Raw genomic sequence first — 12,843 nt, 5'->3', positions numbered from 1 at the left:
GGCTTTCAACTCCCTGAAGTTGAAAGAGACTGCTGATGTTTTGGGGCCATATCCCCTGGAACGTGGTATGGGAGATTATGGCTCCCCAACCTATTTTTGCTGTCATCTGTTGTGATAGATAATAGGGCGGGTCAGAACCCAAGCTACACCTCTGCTTAGGTTTTTTGGGTCGAGCCACCAGGAGAGGAAAGCTTTTACCTGACTCTGTAAGTGGATGGTTCTACTTAGGGATTCTGGGGTACCTTCTCAGCGCTTTAGAATGTGGGATTGCAGACTTCTTGTGTGGTCCTGAAGCCCTAGCTACTGCCGGGATGCAGGAAGTCATTGAACGCAGCATAGACATTGACAATTTCAGGGATATTCTTCTCTGATCCCACAGGTTTGTCATCTTGGACCTTACCAGGATTGGTTTCTCCTTTGGTAACGGAGACATCTGTTCTTGCAAATCCATCAGTATTCCTAAGAAGATTCTTTTCGGGGAAGGAATCAAATTGGCTTTCTGGTAAATTATTAGCCAACCCAAGAATGTAAGAAGATGTAGGACTTCTTGTATTTGACTTTCGAGGATTATTTTTGATTGGCCCATCAGCAAAAGGTTGTCGAGATAAGTACAACACAGATATTTTTGTTTCTGATGGATGCCATTTCTTCTGCCATTATTTTGGTAAAAACTCGGGGAGCATAAGAGATTCCAAATGGGAAGACTTTGAATAAGTAATGAAGTATTTATCGTCCCTGGGTCACCGCAAACGTCAGATACTTTTGATGTGTTGGATGAAGGGGGGGGATGTGATAGTAGGCATTCCGAAGGTCTATGGTTGCCATCACAAAATTTTCTCCTATCAATGGAATGGCTGTTTTTAGTGATGCGATCTTGACCCTGTTGTATGTTATGTGCATATTTAGTGGTTTTAGATTTATCATCTTGTGTGTTCCATTCGTTTTTTTCTAAGGAACACCCGGGAATAGTGTCCTGTTCCCCAATCTGTTCTTGGTACTGGGGACACTACCCCATTGGAGAGTAGGTTTTGGAGACTTGACGACAAGACGCTTCGTAATTCTTGAGATGACAGGGTAGTTACTCAAGATTTGTGGAGGGTTGGAGAACTTTATCTTTAACCCGTTTTGAACAGGCTGTAGCACCCACTGATTCTTCGTAAGGTTTTGCCACTGGGAGAGGAACTCGAAAATTTGCCACCCTACTGATATGACGTCATTGTCTTTCTTGATGTTGCCCCTGTGAGAGTAGGATGCTCCTGCCTCTACCTCCCTTAGGGTAGCTCCAGCGTCTGGTTTTCCCTTTCCCCCCTATATAAAGAGAGTTGACCCTGTGGAGGTTGAAAGGACAATCTCTTGGTTATTCTGGGCTCTGGCAGCAATCTTTTTGTCTGTTGCTTTCTCCAATAATTCGTCCAAGGCAAGCCCGAACATATATACTCCCCTTTGAAGGGAATGGAGTAGAGCTTGATTCTGAGATTGTCTCCACTCCATAACTTCAGCCATAGTGCAGGTCTCGCAGAGTTTGGTAATACTGAAGATGTAGCTGCCATTCTCACCGATTCGGCGGAAGCGTCTGCTAGGAATCCTGTGGCATTCTGTAATAGAGGTATGGATTCCAATATCTGCTCTCTTGAGGTACCTGTGCTAAGGTGTTCTTTTAGGTGTTGTAGCCATCTGAACATTGACCTTGCTATGCAGGAAGAGACCAAGTTTGCGTTTAATAACGCCGCCAATGTCTCCAAGGATTTTTTCAACAGACTATTTTGCAATTCATGGGATCTCGCAGTTAGTTGGGAAGAATCTTCAAATGGTAAGGCTGTCTTTTTGCCACCTCTGTCCAGCATTTGGATACTTTTTCCTCTAGTGGGAATCTTTCTTTTAACTCTGTAGGTGTTATGCGCTTCTCCGGAAGTTCCAACTCGTCAAGTATCAATTTATGTATATTCTCATGGACTGGGAACACCAATTTCTTGTGCGCTCTAAGACCACCAAACATTTTGTCCTGAAGTGTGTTCCGAGTAGCTTCTTCTCCATTCATGGTGGTTCTCACCGCCGTGTGAAGCTCCTCCATGTGTTCTGATGAAAAGTATGATTTTTTATTACTTTGGGACTGGTCAGCCCCCCAAAGACTGATTTGCCTTCTTCCCACCACTCATTAGATAAGGATTGTGGACCTTCCTGAGAGTCTGAATCAGATTGCTCCTCTATACATAATTTCCTCTTAGTTTCTTTCTCAGTAACCCCTTCAAAAGCTATTGATGACTGTACCTCCTGGCGAACCATTCCCCTTAATTCTTCGATCACGGAGGGTTGTTTTCCGCTAACAATTTTGTCCGTGCATTTTTGACACAGGTGTTTGTGGGAATAAAGCAGTTTCTTAGACAAGTGGCACATTTATGGGACACTGTCTTTGCTTTTAGGAGCAGGATTCTCCTCTCCATTTATTTTAGGGAGACAAGGGCTAATAAGTATAAATCCCAATGCGGAATTCCTTTCCACAGATAGAGACCCCCAAAGCCAGGTACTTACTGGGTTCTGCAGAAGCAGAGCACGAAGTATGAACACCCTCCATCACAGCAAGGTCCTACCTTGTGGTGTCTATCTGGCTCCTTTATAGGAGATGAGATCCCAGTGCAGTATTTTGATAGGATGCACCTCCCCCTCTCAGGTTTCAGTGAATGCCGTCAATCGTAGGCATTCCCAAGTGTTTGTAATATCGGTGCGCTGTTCTCCAAAGCGCCACCGGAAAACTGAGCCCGGCAATGCGCATGCAGAGGTCGCTAGCGCCACAGTAACCTTTCCGGTGCGGATAGTGCTGGGTGATTCGGTGGCGAGTTCCACTGTGGAACGCAACCGGCAGCGACATCTCTAGTCCACGACTGCGGCCGACACCACTTCCAGTAACCGCCCACCGGCCCAGCATGCGGAGGAGAGGGAAGGAGGAGAGCAGGGGAGGTCCCGGCTCATGCCGCCCTGCTTTACCCAGAGGTGCAGGAAGGGCAGAAGAGTCCTGAATCCAGGGGAGACAAGAGCAGCATATAGGAGGGGAAGGCCGAAGCAATAGTCCTCATCTGCCCAGCTAAAAAGGTATTAAAAATGTGGCATCTGTTGTCGGCCACAGAACAACGCAGGAAGACTTTTTTGTCCATAGGGATGAGGGGGGGGGAGACACTGGAGAAAGGAAGTAAGGGGGTGGGCTATTGACCTCTGTTTTTACTGTCCCTACTAGGGTATGGGGAGTATCTTCCTATGGTGTTGTCGTGGAGGGCGACTAGAGAAATGCTTTTCTATAAAAGAAAAAGAAAAAAAAAAAAAAAAAAAAAAAAAAAACACACCACAACGGACACACAGAGAAGTCTGGTATCGCTGTAATTGCAACGACCCGAATAATAAATCTGTGCTTTATCACTTATACCGCACGGAGAATTGCGCAAAAATAAGAATAAGGACTATTCTCATACTGCTGTCTACATGTACATTCTACCTCTTAAAATAGGAATAAGGCTCAGCTCCTATTTGTCCTGCACTCTCTGCTGAGCGCTTACGTCGAGGCTTCCGTGTAGATTCTCCAAAACCTTGATCCAGACAAAGGTCAATTTCTACAATGGGGTCACTTTTGTTTTTTTTCTGCTGTTCTGGCACCTTTGGGGCTCTGCAGATGTCACCCGCAAACTATTTTATCCAAATCTGTGCTCCAAAAGCCAAATATGGCTCCTTCTTTCTCAGCCCTAAAGTGTGGCCTAGCATTAATTTCTGATGACAAATGGAGCATCACTGCATTTGGGAGAAATTGCACAATAAATTATGGGGTCCAGTTTCACCTATTAACCCTTGTGTATCTGACAAGTTTGCAGCAAATACAAAAATTACATTTTTAATCACAAAAAAGTCCAAAGTTACTTACTGATTTCTCAGACCATGACAGCGCCAAGAGAGAGGGTTCACACACCTACAGGCTTAAAAAGGGTGGCACCCCTCTCCGCCTCAATTGGATTGCAGAGCATGAGAGGACTGTCAGGTTAATAAATAAAACCAATCATAATTTTATCATACCACACGACACCTATCAAGTGTGAGAGACTATAATAAAAAGCTGTCACGGTCTCCGAGAAATCCTGTTGTTACCAATAAGTAACTTATGACTATCGGTCGACCATGACAGCACCACAAGAGAATTACAGAGATGAAAGTAATCTAGGGAGGGACCACAGCCTGGAGCGCTCTTTTCCCACAGGGGAGGTCAGCTGATACACCCATATCTAACCTATAGGGTCTACAGAATGTAGAGGGAGAGGACCAGGTAGCAGCCTTACATATGTCTTCTACCTGTATTCTCAGCATAGGAGGTCACTACAGCCAGAGTGGAATGAGCCTTCAACCTTTCAGGCACTTCCTCACCGCTAGATGTATACGCTAGAGAAGTGGTCTCCCTAATCCATCTAACTAAGGTGGATTTTTTGACTTTAGACCCTTTCCTACACCCTTGTTAAGATATAAACAAGGAGCTCTCTTTCCTAAAGTCTTTGGTGACTGAAAGGTACCTAACCACACAGCTCACATCCAAAGTATGTGATTGAGCTTCTTTCTGATTACTTGGATTGGGACAAAAGGACGGTTGGATGACTTCCTGAAGTCTGTGAAAGCGAGTGGCCACTTTAGGGAGATTGATCTTGAGGCCAGATCCTCTCTGCCTGTCATCCAGGAACTGTAAATGGCGAGGATATAGACAGGGCCTGGATTTCACTAGTTCTCCTGGCCGAGGTTAAAGCCATCAGTAAAGATGTCTTAAGGGAGAGGTTTTTGAGAGTTGCTGACTATTGGCTCAAAAGGCGTGCCAGTTAAGGCCGTAAGAACCAGATTTAGGTCCCATGGGGCTAAGCTATTTTTTAAAAATAGATCTGCATCTAAAAGCTGCCTTGATAAAACAGGAAATCCAGCAGTTGCCTTCTAGATCACAGCTATACATGACGCCCAGGGCAAATACCTGCACTATTAGGGAGCTGGTGGACCACCCAAGCTCAAGACCTTTCTGTAGAAATTCTAGGATTTTCCCAATTTGTGCCCCCTTGCCAACTCTAGACCCTGAGAAGGATAATAATTCCAGGTTCTGGCATAAATCCAGGTTGTAACCGGCTTTATGCTTTGCATCGGGGTAGTTATTAGATTTTGGGAAAACCCTTTTTGTTTTCGACCTTTCAAGTTCCATGCAGTCAAGTGAAGGCCCCCTGTTTGAGGATGGGATATCGGCCCCTGAAAGAGGAGCTCCCAAACCTCGGGAATGGTCGGAGATGGACATGTTTCTCAGGCACGAGAACCAGGGTCTCTTAGGCCAGAAGGGTGCGATCTAAAGAACCCTCGCTTTGCCTTCCCTGATTTTTCTTATGACCATGGGAAGTAGCAACAGTGGAGGGGGGGGGGGGGGGGGGGGGGGGAGAGGCATATGCCAGACTCAAGTTCCAAGGTACCAGGAGAGCGTCCATCGCCAAGGGATTTTCTTTGGGATTCAGAGAACAGAAGATTTTTGTCTTCCGATTTAGCTTCGTAGCAGATAAGTCTATAACTGGAGACCCCCCCATCTTCGGGCTATTTGGGTAAAGATCTCCCGATTTAGTTCCCATTCCCCTTGCAACAGATCATAGCGGCTCAGGTAATCCGCTCTGGAGTCTTCTGCTCCCCTTTTATGGAGGGCTGTCAATGAAAGCAGATGACTTTCTGCAATCTGAAAGAAATGATCTGTTATTCTCATCAGTGATCTCCACATTGTACCCCACTGGTGGTCCACATAAGCTACTGTAACTTGATTATCTGAGAGAACCTTTAACATTTTGACCTTGGAGGGAGACTAAAATTATTGACTGCCTTATCCACTGTCAGAAGTTCTTCTGCATTGTAGGAAAAGTTCTTCTCGTTATCTGACCAGGTACCCTGAATCACCATATCCCCCAGGTGGGGGATGCGCAGGTCTTCTTTAGCATCCACACACGGTAATGCATTGTTTAGATTGACTAGGTATAATTATATTCTCTGACACCACTATCATTATGCATGGTTTACCATTGTTACTGACCAAGTGGTCTTATGATATCTATTATCATGTGTGGTAGTTGAAATATGTTATGGCTTATTACTGTCATGTACTAGGTTAAATACTGAGTCTGGTTAGCCATCGTTGTGATTTTGCTCCTGACGTGTACATCTCATGCACATGTATTACGTCCCGCAGTCTGCTGTGACTACTTTTAATAAAATGTAATACTTTTTTCACTTCAAAACTGGACTTTATGGATCATTTATTTCCCCTTCCCTTTCTATAACTGTTATGATCTGCTACAAGAACTAAGGAAAGATAGGGACAGTTTTCCTATAACAGGACTAAGCTGATTCCCTACGATGCAGCGGGCAACCTGTTCCTTGTGAACAGACCCGCCTTCGTCCTCAGCTAGTCTGAACGCAGACCTATAGATATAAGGGAGGGGTCCCTAAAAGTACTAAGGACTGGGACAAAACTTGACACCTCCTAACAGAAGTTGTAGCGGAGTAAAAAGGCAAACAGACAAAAATACTTAGAGGTCCAAGGACCAAGCAAACTATAGAGATAGGTACAAAGCACCTGGCTAGATTAAGAGTCAAAGTAACACTGAAGTCCAGCAAAGCCAGAAGGGTGGAGCTGGAATAAATAGGCAGCAGGTCACGTGACCACAAAATAGAACCCTCCTGTTAGGAAAAAAAAACTAACAACTGTGCTGTGATCTTTCCACACGAGTCCTACAGATAGCAGCTATAATAGTTTGTATTTACACTTTTGCTAATTGTATTATAGTTAGTATACTGCTGTTTTCCCATGAACCTTTTTCAAAACCCTGGAATAGTATTGTGCCCATAAAACCCCTGGGAAACACGAAGTGAGGGTACCCAACAGGGACATGACCGGATGGCTATGGTTTTCTCCACATGGCTCTTAATTCTTTGTATTTTAGTTTCCGGCAGGGACCATGTTTGCGCTACTGAATCCAGCATAATACAAAAAAAAAAAAAAAAAAAAAAAAAAAAAAAAAATTGTTGTACCCTTGAGGGTACCAAGCTAGTTTTTTTTTTTTTTTTTTTTTTTTTTTTAAATTCAGAATCCAGTCCAGATTTTTAAGATGGACATCACCTCCTCTAGGTGTTCTTTACATAGGGAATTTTGCCAAATACCAACCACTAAAAAAAATCATCCAGATAAGGAATAATTTGAATATCACGTTCCTGGATATGAGCCATAACTTCTGCCACAACTTTAGTAAACACTAGAGGGGCAATGGCAAGACCAAATGGCAGGGCCCAGAGTTGAAAAGGTTTTATTTTTCTGTCCATAATTATGGCCACCCTCCTGTATCTTTGATATTCTTGTAAAGCAATGTGATAGTACGCATCCTTCAAATACAATACTACCATGTAACACCCAGAAAAAAGAAATTTTATTGTCGAACTATTGGACTCAATTTTAAATGTGCGAACATTCAAAAACCTATTTAGAGCTTTCAGGTTAATGATAGTTGTAAAGGAACAGTCAGGTTTAGAAACCAGGAATAGGGGAGAGTAGAACCCCAACCCTTCTTCTGCCGCTGGGACTTCCAACAGGACTGCCTTCTGCACTAAATCCAGTGCCTCTTTTTTTAAGGGCTAGTTGTTCTCTTTCAGAGGAATGGACCTGGGTCAAGATGAATCTCTTGTGAAGGATCGCCTGGAACTCAAACTTCAGATCCCAACCTGGGCTACGAGTCATTGACTCAGCTTCCGGGGTCTTTGGGAAGAAGAACCAAACAGAAACCCTCTACCTTTCGGCCTGCGATCCTCTTACTTGTCTTGTTCTTTTTGCGGTCTTATGGTCACTTTTTTTTTTGCGAAATGAGCGTCTATAGGTAGACATGGATAGACTAGGGAATCCCTTCTTCACATTGCTTGCTTTGTCCAAAATTTCATCTAGAGCTGGCCCCAAAGAGATGATCTCCCTCGCATGGAATAGAGCACAGTCTCGTTCTGGCCTGGATGTCACCTGGCCAACACTTAAGCCATAAAGCTCTACGAGCCGCTTTGGACAGGGCGGCCGATCTAGCTGCCAACATGGCTGAATCTGCTGAGGCGTCCACTAGGAAAGGAGCAGCTCCTTGCATTAGAGGGATGCTTAACAATATCTTTCCTGGGTGTGCGATCTTTCAGATGAGACCCAAGCTGTTCCAGCCATATCATCAGCGACCTGTCCGTATAGGTCGCTGTGATCGCCGGCTTTAAATCTCCAGCAGTTGTCTCCCAGGTCCACTTAAGAAAGTTATCCGCTTTTCTGTGCAAGGGGTCCTTGAGGGCTCCTATATCATCTTTTGTTATCGCCTCATAAAGTCTTGGGGTTTTCTCCCAAGAGGATGAGGCCGAGTCCTCAAAGGCGTATTTCCTTTTAAAAGAAGGGGGGAGAGAGCCCTTTCTGTCCGGTCTTTCCCACTCTCTTCATATCAGACCCTGAACCCCATCATGAGAGGGAAGGAAAACATTTTCTTTTACTTTGTTCTAGGCCTCTAAACATGATGTCCTGGACAGATTTATCTGGCCTAGTGTCCATAATACCCATAGTCATATGCACCGATTTAACCAGACCATTGATTTCATTTAATGGGAAACAATGTCGTCCAGCCCCACTATCTGTGGACGAGTTTGAGGAAGGAGAACAGTCAGACTTTTACTCATAGTCCGATGGGAGCGGGACGTCCGAAACTGGAAACCCTCCCAATCCGCAACCTCCTTCCTCTTTCCTTTTTAGAGAGGGCCTTGGTGATCTCTTATAAGGCCAAGGATTTTAATTCTGATAAAAAACTAGGGGTCTTGTCTGCTAGAGTCTGGTTGATACAGGACTGACAGCCTTTTTGGGTACGAGTCCGCTAACAGGGCATTACCCAATGCACATTCCTTGTGCCTAGTTTTGGTGACGCACTTCTTCCCCAAGTAAAACATAGACAAGAAATAGGGACAGCCTATTATTAAGTGAACTTTCTTGAAGATCTCTTATCCATACAACTCAAATGGCTGGTACCGGTTTGGAGGAAGGATCTTTCTCAGCCTCTTGAGGCTGCAGATTCATCCATCCTACTGGAGCTACGGTGACTGGACCTGCTTGCAGATCCATGCCTTTCTGAGGTCCAGTTAGCTCCGCTCCCCTAGAGGCACCCTTTTTTTCCTGGGGCTTCCCAAGCAGCCGATGAGATGGTGATGATGGCAGCTGCTGTTGCTGCTGCTCACTCTGTCTCCATTTGGTAAAATGGGTCAGAAGTAGCCGGGAAGCACAGGGCTGTAGTACCAGACCCAATTTATAGGTGCACCAGCCCCTTTCACTTTTTAAAATAATTTAAGACTGGGTGCCCCCCCAGCTCCCTCTCAATCAGAAAGCAGGTGCGCTGCCCACCGGGGTTATCACCTGGAGTAGTAAGGAGGCAAAAACCACACCACTACTCTCAGCGGAGTTCAGAGGTGTGCAGCAGCCATACCACGGAGGGGGGAGATCTTGGAATGATGATGCTGGAGCTGCAGAAACCCCAGACGGGGCGCCGCTCGAGAGCTCCTTCACCATAGTAACATAGAAGCGGAGGTTGCACAAAGACCTAGGTCCATCAAGTTCTTTCTTGCAACTACGGTGACATCCCCCTTGAGCGCACCGTAGCCAGGATCAAGAGCCAGGCCGACAGACAGCAGGAATCTTCAATCTTCGACAGGTAAACTTGCCACAAGTTACCCATCAAGGACAGGAAACCAACCTTTTTAAGCCTGTAGGTTTCCTGTCCTTGGTGGGCGGACGCTCTCGTGGTGCTGTCATGGTCAACCGATAAATAACATATTTCCACGTCGCAATATTATAAAATTCTGTGAGGCACCAATGGGTTCAAAATACTCACTACACCCCTAGATTAATTCCTTAGACAGTGGAGTTTCCAATATGGGATCACCTGGGGAGGTTTCTGCTGTTTTGGCACCTCGGGGGCTCAGCTAATAGCACCCACAATCTATTAAAAAGTAGTGCTCCTTCCCATCCGATCCCTCCTGTGTGCTCAAGCAGTTGATGTAGAACCAACCACATGTGGGGTATCCCTCTGTTTGGTAAAGATTGAATAAATTATGGGATCCATTTAACCCTTCCCTAAATTATAAATTTGGTGCTAAAACAGCATTTTAGTGAAAAATTTGTATTTTGTTCTCACATCTACAAGTAATAAAGTTTTGTGAATCACCTGTAGGTTAAAGATTCTCAGTACCCCTAAATGAATTCCTTGCGGGGACCAATTTCCAAAACGGGGTCAGTTACGGGGGGGTTTCTGCGGTTTTCGCACGTCAGAGGCTCTTTAAATGCGACAAGGCATCAACAATCTATCCCGGACAAATAGCGCTCTTTCCTTTACTAGCCATGTGCCCAAACAGAAGTTTTTGACCACATATGGGATATCATCACATTCGGGAGAAATTGCATAACAAATTATGGGGTCCGTTTTCTTTTATTAACCATTGTGAAAATTACAAATTTGGGGCTAAAACTACATGTTTGTGAAAAAAAAAAAAAAAATTTCAATGTGATGACCTAATGTTATCAAATTCTGTGTAAGTACCTGTGGGTTCAAAATGCTCACTATACCACTGTATAAAATCCATAAGCAGTGGTTTCCAAAAATGGGGTAACTAGTGGGAGGGGGGGGGGGTTGTACTCTTTAGGCACATCAGGGGCTCTCCAAACGCAATATAACACCCGCAGACCATTCCATCAAAGCGTCACTCCTTCCTTTCCGAGCCCTACAGTGCGCCAAACAATAGCTTTCCCCTAAATATGGGATATCGGCGAACTCAGGAGCAATTGCACAAATTTTGGGGTCCCCTTTCTCCTGTTACCCTTGTGGAAAAAAAAAAAATTGTTGCTAAAATTACATTTTTGTGGGGAAAAAAAAAATTTGATTTTTTTTTTTATTTTCACGGCACTACTTTATAAACTTCTGTGAATTACTTGGGGGCTCAAGGTACTCACCAGACATCTAAATACATTCCTTCAGGGGTCTAGTTTCCAATATGTGGTCACTTGTGGGGGGGGGTTTCTACTGTTTAGGCACATCAGGGGCTCTCTAAACGCAACATGGTGTCGGATAATTATTCAAGCAAATTTTTCATTCAAATACCAAAAAGTGACACCATTCTAAAAGCTGCACCCACTAAGTCCTCAAAACCATATTCAAGTGGTTTATTAACCCTTCATGTGCTTCACAGACACTAAAGCAATGTGGAAGGAAAAAATTAACATTTTACTTTTTTTCCCTCAATTTACTTTTACCCCCAATTTTTATTTTCACAAGGGTAACAATGGCTCTCCTTCCCTTCCAAGTCCTGCGGGCACTCAAACAGTAGTTTTACCCCACACATGGTTATCGGCGTACTCAGGAGAAAATGGACCCCAAAATTTGTTATGCAATTTCTCCTGTTACCCTTGTGAAAATAAAAATTGGGGGTAAAAGTAAATTGAGGGAAAAAAGTAAAAATGTTAATTTTTTCCTTCCACATTGCTTTAGTGTCTGTGAAGCACATGAAGGGTTAATAAACCACTTGAATGTGGTTTTGAGGACTTAGTGGGTGCAGCTTTTAGAATGGTGTCACTTTTTGGTATTTTTTGTCATATAGCCCCCCCCTATCATGGAGTACAATAGGTCAAGGAAAAAAAATAAATAATATTTAAATCAGTGGGATTGGTCAAAGCATTTCAAGGTTGTGACACTGGTCAAATGTAAAATATTTAGTTTGGTCACTAAGGGTACGTGCCCCTGATCAGGCTATAGTAGCACTTTGAACACATGCGGAGTTACAGCATCCGATCCATTCTATTGGGGAATGCTGCGGCTCATAAGTCCACGCTGTGGGGGGGCTTACATGGAGGCAAATAGAAGTACAGTGGGCATGGGATTTGTATAAATCCCATCCACTGTGCTTCTAATGTAGAACGCAGAAACGCTGCAATTACTGATGGTGGGCACATAGATGTTAAGGGACAACACTAAGTACTGAGTTTTTACTTGATGGCTTTGTTAATAAGAGGGTAATAGCTCATGAAATGCTGATAATTGTACTTCATTAACATTGAACTAATCTGGAGCAGCTAAGGTGAAACAGCATTTCTGGGAGTCTGAACGTGTTTGGCCGAGTCCTGGGCCGCATCCGCCCTGCGGCCTGTGCACACCAGTGCCTCGTGGAATCGCCCAGTACTTAGTACTACAGGACTCGGAGCTCTGACCAGCCAATGGCTCATGTATCTGTGGGAAATTAGGAGACGCAGTGACGCTGCTCCCCCCGCCGCCGCCGCAGGAGGAGAAGCAGCGCACCCCAGTGTACAGCGGCGCGGACAACATGCAGGATGTGCTCCTTACCTTAACTGAAGGCGCGGCCGGGTCACAGTCGTACGAAGGCCTTGCAGGTGACAAGACGGCGGCCATTGTCCAGTAAGTCTGAAGAACCAACTGCAGCGAGCTACACCAGGTATAATAAATCAGACCCGCCCCATTTTTTGCCACACCCACTCAGCCCTTCGTAATACATCCAGACTCTGCTCCTCTGGCGGACGAAAAGGTCACGTGACTTCTGAACGTCCCTCCTTCAGTAACACGTAGTGACGCCATTTCGCCAGCCAGATTGTGTACTGGCTAGGAGCCAACTGATAACACAAGTCGTGGAGGTCGTCATGTTGGCAGGTCACCATCGGTGTTGCTGTGTGTGGGGTGACGGAGCTCCCGCAAAAGTGAGGACAGCTGTCTTTACCTCAATAGCATTGTAGTGTACTGCTCTAGTCCAAGCAAT

At 44.8% G+C, this 12,843-nt stretch overlaps 1 protein-coding gene across 6 annotated transcripts in view; it reads right to left on the bottom strand.

The window, feature by feature from the left end:
• The window catches only part of PHF10 (PHD finger protein 10), a 363,357-nt gene extending 350,740 nt beyond the window's left edge, over positions 1 to 12,617 (bottom strand). For 2 of the 6 annotated variants that reach the window (XM_073671484.1, XM_073671487.1), the window contains exon 1: positions 12,417 to 12,616. In XM_073671484.1, the coding sequence (XP_073527585.1) occupies positions 12,417 to 12,482 (66 nt within the window). In that variant the 5' untranslated portion in view covers positions 12,483 to 12,616. Of the gene's footprint in view, positions 1 to 12,416 lie in introns of all 6 variants that reach the window. The other 4 variants (XM_073671486.1, XM_073671489.1, XM_073671485.1 and 1 more) reach the window with 4 other exon arrangements.
• Between the last annotated feature and the right edge of the window lie 226 nt (positions 12,618 to 12,843).

Source organism: Phyllobates terribilis, unplaced genomic scaffold, assembly GCF_046119375.1.
Source record: "Phyllobates terribilis strain yellow unplaced genomic scaffold, ASM4611937v1 Scaffold_3__8_contigs__length_932513732, whole genome shotgun sequence".
In the NCBI taxonomy this organism is placed as follows: Eukaryota; Metazoa; Chordata; class Amphibia; order Anura; family Dendrobatidae; genus Phyllobates; species Phyllobates terribilis.
The sequence above is the reverse complement of the archived record's forward strand: the minus strand, read 5'-3'. Positions and strand labels throughout refer to the sequence as shown.